Source organism: Chaetodon trifascialis, chromosome 5 (genome assembly GCF_039877785.1).
Source record: "Chaetodon trifascialis isolate fChaTrf1 chromosome 5, fChaTrf1.hap1, whole genome shotgun sequence".
NCBI lineage: Eukaryota > Metazoa > Chordata > Actinopteri > Chaetodontiformes > Chaetodontidae > Chaetodon > Chaetodon trifascialis.
Window position 1 is genome coordinate 5210514 of NC_092060.1, and position 23391 is coordinate 5233904.

A 23391-nucleotide genomic window follows, 5' to 3' on the forward strand; every position below is an offset into this window, starting at 1 on the left:
GACTCACACTGACATAGACTCATAAAAACATCATTAATTTTGTTTATGATGAACTGTGATCCTTGGACAAAAGGAGTTGAGGAACCCTAGTTCCACCTGAATAGACTACAATATGTCATTGTCTATTAAAAAAAAAAAAACAAAAAAAAAACATTCTATTGATCTGTATATTTTTAGTGATCCCATCCCCAGATGAATATGGTTTAATGTGACTTTCCCTCTCACTGACATCTTTGTCATTGATATCGAGTGCATGTTGTTGCTGCAGAGTTCACACATTAACATTACAACAGAGAATTTACTATTATTATCCATCCCGACTATCCCTTTTCGGGGTTGCAGGGGGGCTGGAGCCCATCCCAGTTGTCAACGGGCAAGAGGTGGGGTACACCCTGAACCAGTGGCCAGTCGATCGCAGGGCTACATATACACACAGACAACCATTCACGCTCACACTCACACCTACAGTGTAAGTGCAATTTTAGAGTCACCAATCAACCTAATGAGCATGTTTTTGGTCTGTGGGAGGCCCGAACTGGCGACCTTCTTGCTGTGAGGCATGCGCACTACCTGCTGCTCCACTGTGCCGCCCGAATTTACTATTATTATAGTTTTTTACAATTAATTTAGACAAGAAGCATGACTGCTACTTCAGAAGCTGACAGTGGAGAGCCATCTGTTCATATTTTAACACTTGAAACAACTCTGCAAAAAACAGAGAAGAAAATACAGAGAAGACCTTTGGAAGATAATCACACTATCTTGACCATCGATGGTCAAGATAGTTCGAGAGCCTTACTGATGTAACCTTTAAGTCATGGTTTAATAACAATGGGGCACTTGAAAGGTTTGCAAGTCACATTTTAACAGGTTTATCTCAAAGTGAGAGTGTGAGCCTGTCATAAGTATCCACACAATGCTTTAATATTATGGTAGTAAAAACAGTAATAATAGTAATAATCACACTTTGCAGTGTGATAGCACTGTGTCAGACAGTCCAGACCAGTGAGATGACCCACCATGAACATCTGGAAACAGAGTGACTTATCTCTTTCTTTGCAAATAAGTAATTATACTCTCACAATAACAAAATAATAACTAGCCCAATAATCCGTTTTTAACATATTCTCAATTGAAAAGGTACAAAGACAATATTTAATGTTTGACTTCATCAACCTCATTTATTTGTGTAAATATATGCTTATTCTGAATTTGATGCAGCAACATGTGTCAAACACATACAAGTTGGGACAGGAGCATCTAAAGACTGGGAAAGATGTGGAATGCTCCAAAAACACCTGTTTGGAACATTCCACAGGTAAACAGGTTGATTGGTAACAGGTGATAGTGATTGGGTATGAAAGAAACATCCTGGAAAGGTTCAGTTGTTCACAAACAAGGATAGGGAGAGGTAAACCACAGGAGATTACTACAAGGATGCAGGAACACTTTGTAAAACTGTTGGTGGCAAGCACAGTTCATTTACAAATGATTGCATTCTGTTTTTATTTATTTTTCATGGACACACCCTGGTTACAGGACTAAAACTCCATTTCCTAAAAAGTTGAGAAACTGTGTGAAATGTAATTAGAAACGTAACCATGACCATGTTTGCAAAACACTGGAAGCCCGTATTTAATTGAAAGTAGCACAAAGACAACATGTCAAATGTTGAAACACAAATGTCATTGTTTTAAGAAAATGATATCCTCATTTAGAATTTGATGCCACAGCACGTTTCAAAAAAGTTCATGGAACATCACACAATGAATTAGGTGAATTGACAACACGTTAGTAACATTGTTGGGCATAAAAAGAGCCTCCCAGAGAGGCTGAGTCTTTTTGAAGTAAAGATGTGGAGGGCTTCACCGCTCTGTGACAGACTGCACTGGTAAATGGTTCAACAATTTATGAATAATGTTTCTCAATGTAAAATTGATCATCAACATCATGTCATTAAAAGATTGAGAGGATCTGAAGACATCTCTGTACACAAGGGACAAGGCTGAAAACAAATACTGGATGGCTGTGATCTTCAGGCCCTCAGACAGCACTGCATTGAAAACAGACACGATTCTGTAGTGGACATCAATGCATGGGCTCAGGAAGAGTTCCAAAAACCATCGTCTGTGAACATAGAACATCGCTGCATCCACAAATCAAAGCTGAAACTCTACCATCACTCGACCAAACCGCATATAAACCAGTTCCAGAAATGCCCCCAACTTCTCTGGTTCTGAGCTCGTTTAAGATGGACTGAGGTGAAGTGGAAAACTGGCCTCTGGTCTGACGAGTCAAAATTTGAACTTCTTTTTGGAAATCATGGAAGCCGTGTTCCCCAGGCTAAAGAGGAGAGGGACCATCTGACTTGTTATCAGTGCACAGTTCAAAAGCCAGCATCCATGATGGTATGGGGGTGTACTGGTGAATGTGGTATGTATGAAGACACCATTAATGCTAAACGATATATACAGGTTTTGGAGCAAAATATTTCACCGAACAGTTGGTTATTTCAGCAACACAATGCCAAACCACATTCTGCGTGTATTCTAAACAGCATGATTCTGTAGTACTGGCCTGCCTGCAGTCCCAAAATGTAAAACACGACAAAGGAGACCGTGAACTGTTGAGCAGCTGAAATCGTACATCAGGCAAGAACAGGAAAACATTCCACTTTGAAAATGACAGCAAGTGGTCTCCTCAGTACCCAGAAGCTTACAGAGTTTTGTTGGTGATACAACAGAGTGGTAAACATGACCCTGTCCCAACTTTCTTGAAAGATGTTGCTGGCATCAAATTCTAAATGAGGACATAACTTTCAAAAACTGTTCTCAGTTTCAACATTTAATATGTTTTTGTATATTTGTGCTATTTTTATGTATTTCATTTATTTATGGGGTTTCAATTTTGTGTTTGTTAAAGATGTAACAGTATTGATATGTTTTTATGAGTTAAAGCACACATGAATCTCAGAAATCAGTGTCACCAGCAACATGAGAAAGGTTCATGTTTTCTGTTGGATTCCAGAGGATATATCACATTACAGTCTGTCTCACCTGGTGTTACAAGGATAATATTAGCTTCTCCAACAGGCTAAAATCACCTGCATGTGTTAAAGAGCAGGTTATATTTTTCAGGGAATTTACCATCCCCCTTCTACAGCTGCCTCAGCTGTTTGATGGTCATACACGACATTACAATAAATACCCATTAGTTAGAATACATACAGTAATGAATTGATGAATGAATTATTAATTACTGGTAAAATAAATAACCTGAATCAACTGTCCTCTGTCCATGATGACTTAGCTGTCACCAAACAATCGATGTCTCTTCATTTCCTCCACCTAAACCCCTACTAAACAGAAATTCTTCCAATAGGTCCTGATAACTTTTCCTCTGCTGCTAGGAACCATTGTATCATCTCTGATCAGGATATGACTTGTGACCAGCATGTTATAAGCTTGTCCAGTCCTGTTTTCAGCTAAAAAATAAAATAAAACTTAGATGTATGTTATCTTCTACAGATCATGAACTATTGATCCACACTTTCATTTTCTCCCATATTGATTATTGTAATTCCCTCTAAACGTGTCTCAATCAAGCAGCTCTAAACTGTTTACAGTTGGTTCAGAAAGCAGATTAGTAACTAGCCAACAGTCCCACATTGCCCCTGTTCTTGCTTCCCTCCACTGGCTTCCTGTAAAATTCAGAATAAATTGCACAATCCTGTTGATCACCTATAAGGCTCTGCATGACTTTGCCACCAGTTACATTTCTGATCTCCTTGTTCCATATTCCTCTGCTCAGCCACTCTGATCCTCTAATCTCAGCCTTTTATCCATCTCCACCTCCAACTGTAACGAAAAGTGATCATGCCTTTGCTGTTTTGGCCCCAGCCCTCTGGAATCATTTTCCCCATCTATCCCCATGAGTCTGTCTCTCATTGTGCTGTGTTCTATATTGTAAGCTATTTTTATCTTATTTATTTATACTTATCTTTTGTTTCATTTGTGTCTTGTTGTGTGTGTAAAACTGTGTTTTAAAGGTGCTTTATAAATAAAGTTTTACTTACTTACTTACTTACTTACAGTGTAAGATACAGTAGCTTATTCTATTTAAGTTCTTGCATTGCTTCCCCATATTACCTAACAAGTTCCCTTATGCCTGCATGTGTGTGTCAGTACATCCTGTACTGGTACACCGTTCACCACCACCAATCATACTATAGATGTTGTTTGCCATCCTCTAAAGTGTTGCCCATTTTATTTAAGTGAGAGAGATAACAGAAAGTTTCCCAACAAGGTAAACTTGTTTCACTTGTGTCGTCAGCAATAGATTTTCCTTTTCTCTATCCATACCTCCAACCATGTGGTCTTCTTCCAGTTTGATGTGTCCCACCGCCCTGCATGTTTTAGACGTTTCCCTCCTCCAGCACACCTGATTCAAATGATCGGCTCGTCATCAAGCTCTGCAGTGGCCTGATAACGAGCCGCTCATTTGAATCAGGTGTGTTGGAGCAGGAACCATCTAAAACATGCAGGGCAGTGGGGCCCGAGGACCAGAATTGAGAAACACTGCTCTAGAGTACACGTTGAGGTTTCCAGGAAGCATCCAAATCAGACACCTGAACCAGGCTGGATGTTTTCAGCACAAAGGAGCAGCAGTTCTACCCAAAGTGTCTTCTGGATGTCTGAGCTCCTCATTCTTGTTTTGAATGGGCTGGTACTTTGAGAGCTTCACCTGCAGGCTCAGCTCCTTCTTCACAACAACAGGCGGGTCCACGCGTCAATCTCCCGCTCCATCTCACCCTCACTTATGAACAAGACCCCAAACTGTCTGGTGAGCACGTATGCAATTGCATATGAATACCACAATCATTGGATGCCACTGCCATCCATCAATCCATGATTTTGTGTTGGATTCACAGTTAAATGAACATTCAGTGTATAAATTGTGTCACTAAATATGAAAAATCAGATGTTGAACCTAAATGCAGACAGACGTGAAGGCAGGGTTTCCTCAGTGGAAACACTGCGGAAACGCTCTGTGGAGCTGAGGGGAACTGCAGAATCAAGTGGGTTCAACATTATCAACAGTCCTTTTCACATTACAGTCTCTTGATCAGTTTTTAGTTTAAACATATTGATTGGTACAAGTTTTAACATGCATACATTGTCCTCAATTTGTTCTTGTGTGCGCCAAATTGTGGCTGTCATAGAGGAAAATGTAAATACAAAAACACAGGGAACATCCTAAAATAGAGCTAACTGGCTATTAGCTACATCTGACTCCACCTCGAACCCAGAGAGCATCCCGTGTTCTCCTTACTCTCCTGTGAGCATGGCTTTTAACATTATATTGATATCATGACTAAAATGTTTCTCGACCTGATTTTATTAAGGATTGACATTGTATGGACAGACATTTGCACAAAAAAAACAAACATAATATAAATAAAATTATGTGATGTAAACTACCTCTACATGCTAAGAATGTCAGAAAAACAATGGAGCAGATGTTGCTGTATGTATGTATGTATGTATGTATGTATGTATGTATGTATGTATGTATGTATGTATGTATGTGTGTGTGTATGTATGTGTGTATGACTGTGCCTTGGATGCCCTTATGCAACATAAAGAGTGGTGTGACGACATCATGCTTACAATATGCTTGGACAAAAGATCACAAGCTTAAACCTCTTCATCTTAAATCCTTTAAGAGGGCATAGTTCATTATGATCATAACCACCCTTATATCAGATGAAAAGTCCACATATGTACATATCAGCTCTGACCAGCACCACTGAGGTGAACAGAAACATCGTCTTTAGAGATCAAAAATCCCATAAGTATGTGCAGCGTAGTAGGAACTGACTGCGATGCTATCTCTATATCAGCAAGAACTTCTAATAACAAAACATCTTTGTGTGATTCACAATGTGAAAGCACTTTCATCCAAGAAGATCAGTTTCTGAAAAAGCGTTTATCATTGTGATCTAAAAACTTACACATTTTTGATAAAAGGGCTTCATTGGGGCCAGAATAGCTTTAAAATGACACTTCATCACAAATGAGTCTGCTGTTTTTGTGTGCTCAGGCAATCGCAGTGTGGATAAGTTCAGTCATTTTATGTGTGGGGTTCTTACCATACCAGTGACCATACCTAATACTGAAAAAAATTATTGCTCAAAATAATGACAAATATGCTTAATTGCTGTCTTTGAGAAGATGAAAGAAACTGGATATCTTAAACTGGATATGTTAAGTTGCACGGAGGTACGGTGGTAACACTGTCACCTCACAGCTAGAAGGTCCCGGGTTCGATTCCCACTGTGGGTGCCGGGAGCGTGTCCTCCACCATGCCTTCGTTGCCTGCTGCTCAAGGAAAAAGGGGCCTTTCTGTGTGGAGTTTGCATGTTCTCCCCGTGTTCACCTGGGGTATCCTCCATGGGGTATCCACTGTCTGCTGGCAGCCCACCGCTCCTGGTCTGCCGTGGAGGAAGGACTACCAGGATGGGTCAAATGCGGAGAAAATAATTTCACTAAGCATGCCATGTGTGCAGTCTCCCCCCTGTAGCATGTGTTTGCTGTAATTAATAAAGTATATCTTAAATCTTAAGTCTTACAGGGGAACTCCACTGACTTCACACGCAAAATTGTGTCTCCTTGTGTTTGGGAGCTCTACTACATATGTAAAAAGCTGTACGAAGCCTTTGTGTGAGGGAACTGTGTGAAGTCTGATAAATGTCCTCAAGTAGTGTCACTTTTTTCAATGGAGGTTGGGCCTGAAGACTTCATGTTAGAAAATGAAAAAATGAAAATAAGTCTGCTGGTGTGGAGATGGTTAGAAATTAGCATAGCAGACCTCTGTAGCCTGCTCCTCAAATCTGCAAGCTAACACCTGCAGACTCCATACTGAACTGAACCTGTACTGAGCACACAGATGTGAAAGTGGTATTGATCTTCTCTCACTGTCAGAAAGAGAGCAAATAAGGGTAAATGATGAATTATTCCTTTAAAGGGTCAGTATAGTGAATGCACATGGTGAGTGTTTGTAGATGAGTTGCTCTTCTCTTACATCTACCTCTTGATTTATCCTGATCAGACACTTCATTCATTGCCTTGTGCAGCTTTACATAGCCAGCACTGTACATGTAATCAGCAAGACAGCAATTGCAGATGTTGTCCTGCAACCAAGAGCTCCATTCTGGCAGGTGCATTGAGTCCAGATGTGTGAACCTCTGTCCTGTATGTCTTGTTGTCTATTTCCAATTCTGTCCCTCCTCCTTCCTCCTGCTTCCTCCTTTTCTCTTTCCTTCCTCAGTTGATCCCTGAGCTCCTGTCTTCCTACAGGTGGAGACAGAGACAAGGAGAGGTCATCTGCCACAGGGGAGAATGAAGAGGAATCAGAGCAGTCCAGCCAGTCTGCAGCAGAGGACCGTGGGTATCCGTCCTGCAATGAGGAGCCTGGAAATGTAAACTTCCAGTAGGAGTCTCCTCTGAAGAGATAGATGGAGCCTGGAGAAGACGGAGAGAACTTTTCAAAGCCAGCAACTTGCATATTTGTAGATCTTTTGCAGGTCTCTATAACTTGGTTTGTGAGACAGTTAGTATCAGCTACAGGTAGTAACAATAATCCCTTAATCTGTTTTTTTTTTAGCCTTCTGGCTCACTAGCCAGTCCTGATTTGTGATAGCATAGCATCCTACTGATGACTTTCACAGGTTATCTCGTTTATATGTATATCTCATCATTCCTTAAAAATAACGCCTCATCCTCAGTCAGAAGGTTGTGCAAGAGGTAATGTTCTCAGGTGAGATGACAGGTTATTTTTCCTTCATCAAAATGTATAAAGATGTAATGGAAAGATTTGTTCTCTTTCATATGTACCTATCGCTCTTCAACTGATTGACAGGTCTGTTAATACTGTTACACTGGGCCTATTCTCACTTTTAGTGAGCCATGCATATTGTTGCCACCAGTTGGCAGTACAACCACATTATCAGATTGTGTTCAGTTACTCCACATCTTTTTTTTCCACCTGTAATTCCTGTAAACAGCAGCATAAAATAAACAGTATAAGCCAGGGCGTTGTTTCAGTTGTAAACTTGCACTATGTATGTGAATTTAGCTGAAATTTATGGCCAAGAATTAAGGCTTTCGCTAAAGCTCTCAGCCTTAAATAATCTCACCTAATTAACTCTTGCATTCACAAACTGAACCCTTGTCAAAGTGAGAACCAACAGAATGCTCTCACCTTGGAGGATTTTCTTCATCTTTTTATGCTGTACAGGACATGTGGTCATTATAAGGAAGCTGAATCTCACATGACAAATACAAACATGATTCCTGTCCTCACCATCACTGTCTCTGGTGATGCCACTGACACCCTCTCTAAGCAGCTGAGTCCAAGTGTCTTCTTCTTTCTCTTCCTCAGCACCTCCCACCTTGCCCCACACGGGGCCCTCCTCTGGGTCCCAGACCAGGCCCCACCTCCCTGCTGCTGCCTCGAGCTCTTCCTCTTCCTCCTCCTCATCTGTTCCAGCTAAACTCATCCCCATTCTAAGGACAGACAGGGGCTGAGGGTAGCCTTCCTGCAGGGACAGATCTCTGAACAGCCAGAACTGGGAACCTGCAGCAAGATAAGACCTGGAGATGTTAGTTGGTCAGTTTCCCAATTCAGTCCACATTTAGCAAAAAAATTGCTTTGTTTTGTCTGCTTTGAGCCCATATGTAATTTAGTCTCCTTTTATGTCTATTTTCATCTATTCTCATTCTTCTGTTTACATTTATTGATTCATGTCTTTAATGAGGGAGTCTCAAATCTCTAAACTGAAGCTCCAAATGATTGTATATGATGTCAACACAGTTCACATTCATACTGTATTGACATTATTGGAATATACCACTAATAAAGATGATGGCATGATCTGACTGTCTCTCCAGCACAGCGTGAAGAGGACGTAGGTCAGTTGGTAGACCCCTCCACAGCCTCCTGACAGAAGCACCGTGACCGGACACCAAGCCACCGCCGTTGACTCGCCACATCGTCAGACCTGGAGGTATGACACATACAAGATGGAGAAGATAAGGAATGGTTAAGCACCACTGACCATTTTCTGATCTGACATGCCTAATTGAGTTTCTGGTGTCTCAGACCTTTGAAGAAGAAGGTTTCTCCTCGGATCCTTGCCACAGCATCAAAACTGGTGTTACAGCGATTTATGAAGGGACTGAAGTGAGAAAACACAGAAGGAGACTTAGCTAGTCATAGAGTTTCATGTAGGATAAAATCAAAGACAGTATTTAATAAATAATACTATCTCATGCAGTGCTTCCTCAGTAAAAACTGAGTAAATAAATCAATCATTTCCATGGCAAACATGAGTCATTGATGAGATGAAACTGACTTAAAAAAAAGAGGTGATAATCACATGATAGCAACAGATGGTAGGAAAAAACAGATCACCATTTGGACCCACTTCAAAAGTGAGTGCGTCATAATGTTATTGTCGGGAAAGAGGCCCTGTAGCTACAAATTAGCTGGGAAGAAAACCTGTAAATGTCTCAAGGCGTACCATGAAATAGCTGGGGTAGTGTGACGGATAAGATGCTTAATAATGTTAGAATACTTTTTAATTTTGTTAACATAAGCCAACAAAGTTACAAAAGGCAGTGGTGTAGCATTGTGTACTGTATTATTGGCAAATTGCTTGCATGAGGAAGCTGAACTTGAAAGCAAGTAGCCCGGCTGTCTAAATTGGATAACCTCTTGCTTGAGAAAAGTTTGTGTCATTTGGACTGTTTGACATGCTATCCATGCTAAGGTGCACAGTATGAGTGCTACACACATTTGATAAGTTTATCGTCGTTTCTGATAACTTATCTTTTGATGAGGGAAATGCCAACAGCTTTAGTTACCCATCAAAGAGGAAGAAGGTGAGGCTAATTAAATATGACTCAAACTAACATGGACTTTTGACATCAGGGCTAAGACTAAACCTGAAAATAGCTGTAAACAATTTTGTACTGATGTGTTTGGCATTTGTTAAGAGATCGTGTGGCTCCACCCTGAAGATAAAATAGATTATATCTGAATCTTAACTTGTCAGTCATACCCATGTTTGTGATGATGGTGGTGGCTTCTGTGGCGCAACTGAGGCTCTGGAGCAAGGCGAGGAGCATCAGTGGCCACTAGCTGGTTCCTTTTACCTAAATCAAAAATAACATTTAAACCTAATGACAATAAAAGCGGTTAATGACTCTCCAGCTATAAAAGACAAAGTAGATGTGACGGCACAGTCAGATCGTAAAAATATACAGTCACGGATCATCGGGCTCATGAAATGGTACAGTGGGACGCTCAGATGAGACTGCAGACATAACCACAAACAGTTGTGGTTGATTCTTATTGACAACAGTTGCCAAGACCTCCAGCTCTGAAGTATATGCAATGTGCACTGTTTTTTATCCTTTGTAATGCTATAATTATTTCATGATTTCTCCAAACGTCCTATATTTTTCAGTGATCAGTGGATTAGAAGGATTCATAGATTCTGATGTCCTAATCATTCATAATGACACAATCTCAAGATTGCACATTCATTTGGTCACAGTACTGTTGACAACAGCCACTTTTATATGTGAGTGCCAAAATACTTGGCAGAAATCATCTTATGTGTCTACAGATTATTGATGACCAACAGGATCAATTTGTACATATTTATTACAGTTTAGCCAAAGATCGTGAGTTAATGATTATATTATGACAAGAAAACAAAGTTTGTAGTGTTTCTGAGGTAATGGTGGGATCATGAGAGGGGGAAAAAGATCACAAAACAGCTGTTCCTTGATTAACAGAAAGTAAAGTCTGTTATGTTGGGATGACGATACAGTTAAACAAAACTTAACAAGACTCAGAGTCTGCAGCTCTGTGAGGCTATACTGAGTGTGTGACTTGAGCTAAATGCTAACATCAGCATGCGAACATGTTCACAATGACAATGCCAACATGCTGATGTTTAGTAGGTAGAATGTTTACCATGTACAACATCTTCACCATAGTACTGGACAACTTAAAAATGTGACCTGATGATGGCACAAGATGAAAGGTTAAGGGATCATCAGCTTGTGGTGGCACTGAACAAAAAGTTTGGGGATCTCCAAAATCCTTACTGGTCATCCTCTGGGAACTATGAATGTCTGTACAAAAAGTTGGTGCCATTCCATTCGGTAGATGTTAAGATATTTCACTGGATAAGTGAAAAATTTTGACCTGCTGCTATGCTGCTGTCAATAAAAAGTCAGGGATGGGCCATGAAAATAATTCAGGGTATCACTCAAAGTCAGTGTGATTTATCCTCTGGTGACCATGAATATCTGTACAAGACTTCATGGCAATACATCGAATAGCCATTGCGATATTTTTGTCTGGACCAAAGTGGTGGACCAATGGTCCAATAATTACACTCAGTGTCAGCTTCCATAAAGAAGAGCAACTGTGACAAAACACCCTCCAGAAACTGCAACTTGGCCCTGAAGCCAAGTAGGAGTATGTATTAAAATTAACAAATCAGCTGCATGGCCCTTGTGCTGCTGTGACTTTTGAACAGCGGTTTGCATTTCCAAGTCCACAGCTGTCTGTCTGGAGAGCTGTTGATGGGCTGGAGGAAGCATGCATCACATTATGGACAGGCAAAATGAATGAATTATTAACAATGAGTCTTGTTAAATAAAAATGCAGTCACACATTTGATTGCAGATTTCCTGGTTTTCCCCTTTGATTCTTTACAATACAAGGCTTTCACATGAGCATCTGAGCTAATGAAACTGACAACAAATGGCACTTTATATCTGTATTTCCTCAACAACACACCAGAAGTCAGTCCATGCAACTGGTTCACAGCTGTCCTCATTTATTCACAAAAGCTCCACTGTTATGTCTTTTGTGTGAAGATGTTAAGTCATAATAATGAAGCAAACCTGCAATCACTGATCATGTACTGCACATGCACATGGACATGCACATACAGACAAAAGAACAGATACACACAGACAATCATACCCACATGCTCATAAAGACTGCATGCACTCAGACTCATGGACCTTATGCACATACACATACACACATATTTATTACACGTTTGATTTAACTAATGGACTCTTGGTAATGATGATATGACTCTTTTAAGTAGAAAAGCCAAACCAGGGATTAACCATGTTATTTGCATTGTCCCTGACAAGTAAACTCATAAAAGGAGTCTTCTATCTGTGATGATTTTATAATCTATGGTTTGCTTCTTGAACTATATGCATCCTTACATTCCAACAAGGATTAACCCTCATGTAACCAAAACAGATTCCAGCCTAAATTCTCATGAGAGACATTCTGACACACAGGTGGGAGAAAGGGCTGTGTACCGTAGAGCTGGGTGATGTGCTCCAGATCTTGGGGTCCCAAGCTGTACTGGAGAGGGTCTCCAGCAGGACCCTGGTAGTACGGCCTCATCACTGAGTGGCGGGATGAGGAGTGAGCAAGGCCCAGTGCATGGCCAAACTCATGGACAAGCACAGTGAATAGATCAGTGCCTTCAGAGGCTGGGAAGGAAGAAGAGGGACAGGGAGAAGGACAGAGAGCTGATCAGAAGGCACAGTGGTGTCTGATATCCACATTTATCTTTTATTTTTGGTAGGGGTGATTGTGATGGGGGGCAATGTCTGATTTGACCTGAAGCCTTGCAAGCAGCCTCTAAAGCATGCAATGTTCATTTCACATAACAGAGCTGTTGGACAAACCACACAATCACACTCATTGTTGCCTGAACTTGAGTAATTAAACAGAGGCAAACACTCTGAGTTGTGATAATGTGGCATAAATATGCTACTTTCACTATGACTAAGTAAAAGATTTTCAATTGGATAAGCTCAAAGCATGAAGTCAAGAAATTAAATTAAACCTCCTCGCTCAAAATTGTGTTGCCTTAGAATTTTCCCAATGTTTATTATATCATCATTATTATTATTTTTTACAGTAATTTTTATGTTATTTATTATTTGCTGTGTATAGTTAGACAAGAACATCATTTCTGCAAAACCCTGCGTTACATTCAATGACAGTATTTTCTATGTCCAATGGCAACGTTATTTGATGATAATTTCCTCAAAATAGTAAATATGGTATGGCTTGAAAGTACGTGCACAACTAACACGCTCAACCTCCAAACCCTTAATTCCAACTCGCCATAAAGAGTACACAACTCCCTGCACTGTCACTGAACACTGATATGATCATAATGCCTCTAGGAAACTGGAGTGAATGATTAAATGAAGAACAGAGATCATGTAGCCATTATTAGATATTTTCTGTACAAATCAGAAATATGTCCTGAGGACAATAGAGAGATTGCCAAGGAGTCACCAAAATCAGTAGGATTTATCCTCTGGGGACCATGACATAGCAAATGTTATGAAAATCCTGGGATACCTTGCATTGGACCTGAAAGATTGGACAGTAGAGGTATTGCTGTTGTGAGACATGATACAGAATCAGGGAGGTCAGTTATAGAAGGATTTGTTGAAAATGTTTCAATGTTCATTTTTTTTCATTGCTAATAAATCTAATGAAAATAAAAGTGCATGACATCCATCCCATCAGATGTGGAAACAATTACCAGCAGAATGTGTTTAGAGCTTGGAGGTCACTGTTCACTAAACATGTAATAATATTAGATGATGAACTGTACAGATGTTTTCTTAACGTCGTTCCACCTGGCTGTCTGAATGTCCACTCCTCCTCTGCATCCAAATGAACTCCTCCTGCCCGTGCAGGGTCTGATGGGAAAAAAGCGTGGCCGACTGCACCGCCTGCCCCATCAAAGGGATAGCCATCACCGTGGTAACCATGGAGGAAGTCTATCTGTAGGTCAGCTGCCTCTGGACTGCCAACCTGAAGACAGAGGGAAATAGAATAGAGGCATGATGGTGACAAGTATGTGCAGTAAACCATGGCTTTCTACAAGACCTGTAGGACATTCATACTCTATCCCTTATGCCATTAATGCAGCATCAAACAAATGTACCAACCTCATGGAACTCCAGGGGTGTTGGTTCTGCCCACACTCTTAAAGCATAAAAGACCAGTGAGCGTATCATTTCCCGCGACAGATGTGAAGAGGAGGGGTATGAACGCAATCTACAAATATAACAGAGTGTTTGTGTTACACAATTAAATCCATTTCACATACAATTACAATGCAGTCCTGAGATCCCTCCCCCAGCATCTTAACACCCATTCACACCTTGACCCTAATGACTCACATGATGGTTTTGTGGTCAACAACTTACATGTGACCTCAATGACTCTCAAGGTGTGAACAGTCCTGCAAGAGGATAAATGCCTGTGACTCCCCGCCAGTCAATTAGAACTGAAGAGGTCTCTTCGCTTCTCGAAATGTCTTCTAGAACCTCAAGTTGCCTTTTAAAGTACTCAGAAGAAAACCTTTTTGGGGCAACTAAGCCTAAATTCAACATTCTAATTAAAATAATTTCACCCAACCTCCAGTTAATGTTCCTGCGTGCCCACATGGAGATAGCCCTCCTCCTCCTTCTCTTCATGTTTCTCCCTTCTTGATTGGCTGGTGATTTGGATGGTTCATCCTGGTCAGGTAAAGAGCAGCGTGGACTGTTTATCAGCGCGGTTGTCTCCTCATCTGAACACATCAAGGCATGGAAAAACCAGAGGAGAGTCAAGAAGTCACATATAGAATACCAGATTCAAGAGGGAGGAGCTTAAACATCAACTAGTTGGGTCTGACAGCAAAGCATACAGCTTTTCACTGCCACCGTCTGTAATCCCCACCTATAAGTCCAGTGTCTTTGAGGCCTGCAAACCTCTGCATGGCTCTGACAGCGTTTGTGACAGCTGTCCATGCCTGTAGCTGACCAGTGGAGGGGTCCGAGGGTGGGAGGTAGCCATACTTCGTGAGCCAATCCTATGAGCAGAGAAGAGCAGATAGTCATTTTCAAGAGGGTCTTCAAAAATGTCAGTCCTGCATGTAAACTGAGTAGAAAGTAGAGTAAATCCAGCATTACCTGGTAACCATGAGGAAACATATATTGAAAATGTCTGCACTGTTCTGTTCACTGCAAATACAAACTGTAGTTTATGTTTAAGCAACTCAAAGCACAGTTCCAAAACAATCATGGTCCTGAATCCATTCTGGGATAGATGGCTGAGCGTACAAAACACAGGTCTGAACGTAAGTACGTAAGTTACGTAATGGAGGAAAGTACTTATATGAATCCAGACCATGATCTTTTCCTGAATCTAATCAAGTACTTAGCCAAACTGCTTTCCAATGATCATATATTTTGTTTTGTGAACGATCATACAGTATGTGTCGTTGAGGTATGAGGAGGTGTTGACAATGAGAGGAGGCTTATATTATGCCCAACCACAAGTACATACCACAAGCAAGTTGTACTTACATCATCAGGTGAGTTGGAATATCTGAGACCCAAACTCAAAATCCAGACTCAAAATCCTGTAAATAGTCACCCTCTTTACATTTTGTTGCTTGTGCTAGTGCTAATTAGCATAGATCAAGTATATTTAGGCTTGTCCTCTTTAAATGATTTGATATAAATAAGCTCAGCGTCAGATGTGCACACTGATTCACACTGATTCATTTCAGAATTTGCATTCCTTTTCCCTCATAAATGTTAATGCTGTTTATTTTACCACCAGTTGGGCGCTCTCATCTTCAGTGGGTGTCACTGGTGCAGAGGACGGGGTGGGGGTTACATCAGCTGAGGAGGCTGTTTGCATCCATCCGTTGCTCAGGCACAGATAAACAATCCACATCTTCATCTTGGCTGCATGTTTTTGCATGAGATATTCACTCAAGAGAAATCTTCATTGCCGCTTGCAAATCCATTGAAGTCAGAGATGACTTTCTATCCCTGGAGTGAAATTTAAAAAATAAAATACCCTGACATTTGAAAATTAACAGAAAAGATTGCAACAGACTACTGACAGACTACAGCAATAAAAGAGTCTAAAAATGGAAAATGTAGTACTGACTGATTTTAACCATGACCAAATCCTTTCCAAGTAGTGTTTCAGTGGTTATTGCACACTAGCAGAATGGCAATGTCAGTCAGTTAGTAGCTGGGTTCACCACCTCAGTCCAAACTCATATATTTCAATATCTATTGAATGGACTGCCATGGAATTCTGTACTGATTTAGACTTTGGTGATATACTGACTTTTCATCTAGTGCAACAATTAAATCAAATTTCAGTTTGTCTAATACTTTGGTTTACAACCAAAGATGTACAGTTAAATAGTCAGCATAGAATAGAAAATATTGTGGCCTTATGTCCTATAGGATGAAGAGGGACTGCAATAAATTATTCAAATATTTACTCTCTTTTAGCTCTATTTTTGTTCTCCACCAGCTCCTGAGAAAAATATTTGGCTGTTAAGCTGCCAAATGCTCCAGTATGTTCACCAGCTGGTCTCTAAGTGTGTCTGTCTGCTGGTTGGTGCTCAGCAGATAGTGTACAGTCGGTTTTTAGAGCTTCCTCTCTGAAAACTGCTGCCTGCTGTGGCCAAAAACAACACTTTGAGAGTGGTGAGAGTGAACCAAAACAGAAAAGTTGTGGGCCAGACAACTGTGGGTTAACAATGAGCTGAAATTCCATATAAGGCTCCAGAAAACTGAGGAGAGCTGCAGATTCAGGAGATAATTATTTGTGATAGATTGTTAAAATATTGATTACAGTCAAACTGAACCGAATCTTACCGTAGAGGTGGCACATTTCGTAACACCACTGCAAGCTCTCTTAAAAATGTATGTTTTACTGCCTTACAAGTGCAACATTTCAAGCCCCAAATCTGGCCCGAAAATCATTTCTACCCAAATCCTCTCTGGATTTCTGTAAATTCCATTTAACATCCGTCCATCAGTGTCACTAACCCTCTGACACCAAAACACCCGCTGACTCTCCACCATCACCCAATAATACACAGTTTTAACATGTGCAGTCATCACCCAGCGTCACTGTCAACATAAACACCTGCACATTGTAAATTTCATTGTATACATTATTACCTCATCATTCTTTGTCTATATTATTTTTGCACTACTTAACTTATTGTTCAGTCTTTTGGTTTTCTTTTCTTTTTGTCCTTGTTGAGCTGTATGTTCTTTTTTTTATGCAAGTGCAATGAGTGCAATGTTTAGTCAAAATCCTTGTTTGTACACACATAAAGCTGAGGCTGATTCTGATTCTAATTACAAAAAAAATCCTGAATATAGCAGATGCAATTCTAATCAACAATGTGTTCACTGACATTAGCCAAGAAAGAATGCACCAATGAATTTAATGAATGCCTTTAACCTGCTTTGGCTTTTGCTCAAATTATTCCTGACATGACTGAATTCTCTCATTGTAGGATCAGTAAACACACCATGACATCCAATGTCACAACAGCATGAATGAGTTAAAGCGTCAGTGAATGAAGGTGACGGGAAACATCCAAACTGTATTCCCACTGGGGAGACAACATACCAGATGCAATCAGAAGATGGAGGGAAATTACCATGAAATACAGAGGGGAGGGTACCACTGACTGCTGTACAGGACACTGGTGGATGTGAGTGTGTGTGTCCATGTCAGTCAGAAGATGCTTCATTTAATTAAGTTAGAGGGTATACCATTTCACTTAAGGCATGGGGGCAGAGAAGACAGAGTGAAAGGGAGAGATGAATGGATGAGGAGAACAGTGTTAAAGTAATGAGATTAAAGCAGTTAAGAGTAGAGGGAGGAAGCCAAGAGGGGTAGACTGATACAAAACCAACAAACAGTCTCTCTGAAATCAAAGGTAATATGAAACTAATTTGGCGAAATAAATGTTTAAAATACACCATGTTTCTTTTGTGGAAAAACTAGAACATGTGGGTTTTAGACACACACACGAAATAAGTGCATGTTGTCTGGTTGGCCATGACCCCTGACTCACTGCTCTAGAGCTTCATCTGTCACTAAGTCACTGAAAACAAAAACTGGTGAATCTCACATGGAGGTACTTCTATGTAAGCATTGCTGAATGGGATTTATTACATGAAATCTTTTTGATAGTTAATAGAGATTTTATTTCTTAAACAAAGTAGGTGTTACAGTGAGACTGCTTTAGCTGGTGTGTTTCTGACCGCAAACATAAGTTCAGTATTCACTCTTTTAGCTGTTTTTGGAAGAGTGTCTGGCTCATTAGCTGCTAAGCTCCTCGAGGCGCAAACTTTGTCACTGTGCTGTTTAACGCTGAGCAGTGCAGCACATTGTCAGTTTATTAGCTTGATAGTGGTGAGACTGTCCCAAAATAGTAATAGTGTGGTCCATAAAACCAAAACACTTTGCTGAAAGAGGCTAAAATGCTCCATGGAGCTGAGGGGAACTGCAGAGTTTGTGATAATCCTGTCTGGATTCATCACGTTCACGTTACACACAGCCATTTTCTCCACAGTTCACATAAAAATAGAGTTTATTTGTTTATGCAATTAGCTTAAGAAATAATTTACAGAGCAAGAAACGAAAAGAGTAAAAATGTTTTGTTTTGCATTTTGTGTTTTTTCTTGTCCTTCCCATTAATAAAAATGCACCAAATGACTAATAAAAATTGTAGAGGTCATTTTCACTGAATGTGTTGATTCAAAGATTAAAATCACTGTCACGTGGCCATGGCTTGAGGATGCTGACTAGGTTTATGGCAATACAATTAAATAAAAAGGTCCTCACCAGAATTCAAATCTTGGCAATTACCATGGCTACATCTAAAAGATTTCAAGCTTTGTGTAAAATGAAATTTACAGACAAGAATTAAATGACTTATTTTCACCTTCTATTTGGTGTCTGGCCAAATCTTGTGGCACACATTCTAAAACTTTTCCTTTCGCTCTTCCTTTGTGACTAAATAGCTGAACAGAACCCCTGTCGCTACTTCACTGCACGAGGCTGTACAGTAATTCTGATGATACTGACCCTGACACATGCAATATTGTTACCATCTGGCACTGGCCTCCTACATTCAACACCTTTAACTACAGCATACATCAGATAAACTTACATGAAATGTGAAACACATCTAGTCCAACAGATAAACTGCACACAGCATTAAAAAGTTAAAAATTCACTTCACAATAAACAGAAAGATGTTTTCACGCTTACCTTCCTCCTCCTCCTCCTTTACATCCGTCCTCGGCCACTATAGGAACAGATGGATCCTTTCTCTTCTCTTGCTTCTTCCCTCAAAGCCCAGCTCCTAACCCCCACCCTCTACCCCACCCACTGCCACACTGCCATGACAAATGTAGGCTCGCATGTTTGCAGAAATGGCGTCTTCCACTCACTTGAGAAGATTTGGATTCGTGCTTCAGTTCGTTCCCTCTTTGTCACTCTCTTTTCAGCTTCACACCCCAACAAATCTTTAAAACAAATGGAAATGAATGCTTTTAATTCATATGATTCCTCTGTTCTGAGAGTAAAGCAATTAGTTCCAGCACGGCACTCTGAATCTGGAATCCTGTGTTTGATCCAGGGAGGATTACTGTGTGTTACACAGCAAAGATGGGTTTAGATTTTGTGTGTGTGCGTGCCTGTTTGCCCGCAACATCTGCATGTTCATGTGTGTCTTCTCTCATGATGGCATTAACATTTTACACACAATCCTCTTAATGCATGGATTAAAACTAAAATGAAGATGGGGAGATTTGTCTTTCTCGATCTCTCTCTGTGTTTCCTGTCTTTCCTCACATCCTTTCTTTGTGTTTAAGCCATTGGACCATCTGTTAGAGGGTCAACACTACCAACATTTTGACCTCTTTATTTAAGTATAACAAAATCATTCTAGTAAATTCTCGCCATTAAGGCATTCATCCCAATAAATTCTAAGTTAAAAAGCAGCGATCACAATGTGAAATCACCAGTTGGAAAGCTTGACAAGAGCATAACATATGTTGCAATACTTCATGCTTTCCATGTTGCTGCATGCCGATTCATGTCAATAGTAATATTCTTTTTTCTTTGCTGACTCCTGTTCCTATTAGCGGCCAAAGCGATCCCACTGGGATCATTAAGTTCCATCTAATCTCCTCTTTGTCTGAGGAGGGACAATGGCTAATAGTAAAAGCACATGTAGGGCTGATGTGATGTTTTTGCAGGAAACCTGACTCCTCTGAGCTGTTTCTGAACTAGGACAGGCAGATCCAGTGACTGCCTGATGCTCTTCAACAAGCCTTCTCTGAGCTGCTCACATTTGCTACAGCTGTTTGCGTAGATTTACTTCATTTATCACAGGCATTCTGATTAAAAAAAAGGTTTTTGTCCATTTTTGAGTTCTGTGGTTTTACCTTTAGAGTCCAAACACATTAGCATTCATGGTTCATAAGAGTGGAATCACTGTGACCAGTGGGTTTGTTCACAGCACTGTGGTCTCCACTCACTCCACTCAGTTCTGGTGTTGTCACTGTGTATTTCTAATAGATTGTTATGGTGATGATGTGTGTGTGTGTGTGTGTGGGGGGGGGGGGGGGGGGGGGGGGTGCCAATGGCCTCCTCTACCTCCAGGGCTTTCCACTTTCACTGTCATACTAACATGCTTTTGAACATGGGGGATCATTCTTGACCTTGCAGACTGTATGTGTGACAAAATCTCAACCCACTACCACTACTACCTTTTCAAAGCTTTCAGCCACATCTCGCAGTCTTCCTCAGTGAATGACGCTAGCTCGGGTGTCATTACCAAGCAATTCAAGGTGCTTTACATGAACCTTAAAAGCCATTAAGAAATTCAATGGACTATAAAAAGAGTATAGAAAATAAGTTATAGAATAGCAAATAAATGCTAATGTTGCTCCGTGTCTATTACATGTTCAAGGCAATTGTTCACCAACAAGTTCACTACATCACCATCATAATGTGATATTATGTTAGCATTGTGTTTCGGGCTCATTCTACTATCTCCATGTGGCATAAGAACAATCTGTGAATGCAGCTTTAAGTGTCTCTCTACTAATCAAGAAATTACTATCAATGGATTAAATGACTATTTGTAATGTGAAAAGGGTCATGAGGACTACAGAAAATCATCAACTGACTCTACCGGTCTATGGAACTTTAGTCTTGTTTGCTCATTGTGTAGGCTGTATGGCTCACGGACTCGTGCCCTTCAACACCTGTCCAGCTTCTGTAGGCAGCTGTCTTTATTGTAAGTCTCCAATAAACCTACCAAGAGGAAGAAGAAGACTGCAAGCGAGTAAATGTGCATTTAAACAATGCAGGTTTCAAACCCGCAAGGAGAAAAATCTACTTTACTGACGGAAATGTATTTATCACATTTGTTAGACCTTAAATATACACACAATGCATTTTGGTCAGTAATACTAAATGTAAACATAACGTCTTTTTGTGTACTAGGAAACTCTGCAGGGCATCTTTAACAAGCAGCAGCAAGTGGGGCAGTTTCTAAGTTCCTGGGGCAAATGGAGATTAAATGTTTCCTATGTCACTGTGACAACAGGCTGCTTCCTCATGAATGCAGCTGCTGGGACAGGTCAAAGGTCACTCTGGGTAACGGATGATGGATGCTGGGTTGGTGACTTGGGAGGGGATCTTGGTAAATATATGAATGGAGCTGTGTGTCTGGGACTGTGTCTGTGGGCCTCATCGTGCTGTTGTCCAGAGCAACATAAATGCCCTTTTTAGACTGCATGGTGTCTCTGTTTCTCAGATTGACCCTCTCTGAAGTACTGCACCCATGGGTGCACATCCATCTGTACGCATCTGCATGGCAATACAGATCAGATATTTTGAGGTTGGAGCTGCTCTGACGAAGCTTTTTTTTTTTTTTTTTTTTTTTTTGCCCTGATGCTGGTTGATGAGGCTGACCTGTGGTGGCTGGTGATCAGATGGTAGTAAACCACAAAAAGGGCATTGGGTGGAGGAGAGGAAAGGTTGAGGCTCCAGGTCCACAAAGAGATCAGTGTAATACTATGATTACTAATGTGGATGTCATAGCTGAGAGGACAGTGATGATGCACACTGGTGGGGTCTTCTTTATGTCAATGCTCAGTTCTCAGAGAAGAATTACTTAAAATGGAATTTGGTCATTCGGCCTTATGATCAAATGCCATCTTATTTAGTGATTTAAGTAGAAACCCACACAGTGCTTACGTAGAAAATGAAAAACTACGATGTTTTTGTCTTGGCATTTGATAAAAAGAAAGATTCAATGGGTATTTCACTCAAATTACTTACCTTTAGTGGCTGTTCACTGGGTAATGATTGAAGTAGAACAGACAATCCAAAGAAAAAGACAGCCCACATTTTCCACGGACACATGTCCACTGACCACAGACATCACTGTCAACAGAGGTAGCTGGGCAGCAGTAGATGAAGTAGTTATGGGATAATAATACAACACGTGTTTCAGTAATGGTCAAGCTAACCTTGCTTTGTTACAGTTAGACTGTCTACAGACTGCTTATACAGAGTTACCCACACCCCTCTTCATATGTCCAATACTGGAAATTATAGTGATGAATGCCACAGACATTTCTTTTGCAACACATTTTGCACCAAATTACTTTGTGACTCTACAGCTGAATTACATGGTGTACAGCTCAAATTCAAATTCAAATGCTTTAAATGTATGAATGCTATAATATAAAAATACTACATTACAAATAAAAGTATTGCATTGAAAATGACACTTTGATTAAAAAAAAGTGAAAAGTATTATCTACTAATTAGAGTATCAAAAGTATGCCAATTATGCAGAATGGTCTATTTTCAGAATGTTATATTGCTATAGGCCCATATTAGCCTGCATTAGTGCATTAATGTGGAAGTGGCCTGGTCAATGTAAGGTCAGTTTTTAACTACTTTATATACTGTTGGGCAGTATAGTATCACATATACGTATTTTCTATGCATGTATGTAAAATCTTAAACTGCAAACTAACTGCAAACCACTAACTACTGCTGTCAGATCAATGTTTTCCCTCTAAAATTTTGGCTGAAAAGAAACGTGCTAATCGGGGAGAAGCAGAAAGTATCAGAAAATTGAAAAAGAAATGCAAACTCTGGAGAGAGTATGATACTTTAAGTAGGCTACTATGTAAGCTGGCTTTTGGTGGATAGCTAATAGCGAAAAATAAAAGTCGATATGAAAGCATGAAGTGATTGGTCAAAACGTGGAGATGCCGGGGATTGAACCCGGGGCCTCATACATGCAAAGCATGCGCTCTACCACTGAGCTACATCCCCTGGCGGTGAAAGCGCGGATACTAGTATATTTATATAGGCTAAATATTCATATTGTTACAG

General features: G+C 40.3%; 1 protein-coding gene and 1 non-coding gene across 3 annotated transcripts; both read right to left on the reverse strand.

The window, feature by feature from the left end:
* Positions 1-7082: 7082 nt before the first annotated feature.
* mmp17b (matrix metallopeptidase 17b) lies at positions 7083-19253 on the reverse strand. 2 transcript variants are annotated; one of them, XM_070962947.1, is made up of 12 exons: positions 19234-19253; positions 15745-15965; positions 14863-14995; positions 14560-14713; positions 14088-14196; positions 13773-13950; positions 12426-12602; positions 10124-10217; positions 9165-9238; positions 8912-9061; positions 8365-8637; positions 7083-7523 (listed from the first exon to the last, which is right to left on the reverse strand). In XM_070962947.1, exons 2-12 carry the CDS (start codon positions 15892-15894, stop codon positions 7138-7140), a joined length of 1878 nt encoding a protein of 625 aa, XP_070819048.1. In that variant the 5' UTR covers positions 15895-15965; positions 19234-19253; the 3' UTR covers positions 7083-7137. The 2 variants fall into 2 exon arrangements, with proteins under 2 accessions (XP_070819048.1, XP_070819049.1); XM_070962948.1 differs by having other exon boundaries at positions 7218-7348.
* Positions 19254-23259: 4006 nt separating this feature from the next.
* trnaa-ugc (transfer RNA alanine (anticodon UGC)) lies at positions 23260-23331 on the reverse strand. The gene has a single exon. It is a non-coding gene; the product is annotated as a tRNA-Ala (tRNA).
* Between the last annotated feature and the right edge of the window lie 60 nt (positions 23332-23391).

Bases quoted from the DNA above. Each gene is read 5' to 3' on its own strand.
- mmp17b (XM_070962947.1), bottom strand. From the start codon at position 15,894: ATGCAAAAACATGCAGCCAAGATGAAGATGTGGATTGTTTATCTGTGC. The intron at 13,951-14,087 runs GTTGGTACATTT...CTCTGTCTTCAG, and splicing joins CACCCCTGGAGTTCCATGAG to GTTGGCAGTCCAGAGGCAGC. The intron at 7,524-8,364 runs GTGAGGACAGGA...CGTCTTCTCCAG, and splicing joins CATCACCAGAGACAGTGATG to GCTCCATCTATCTCTTCAGA.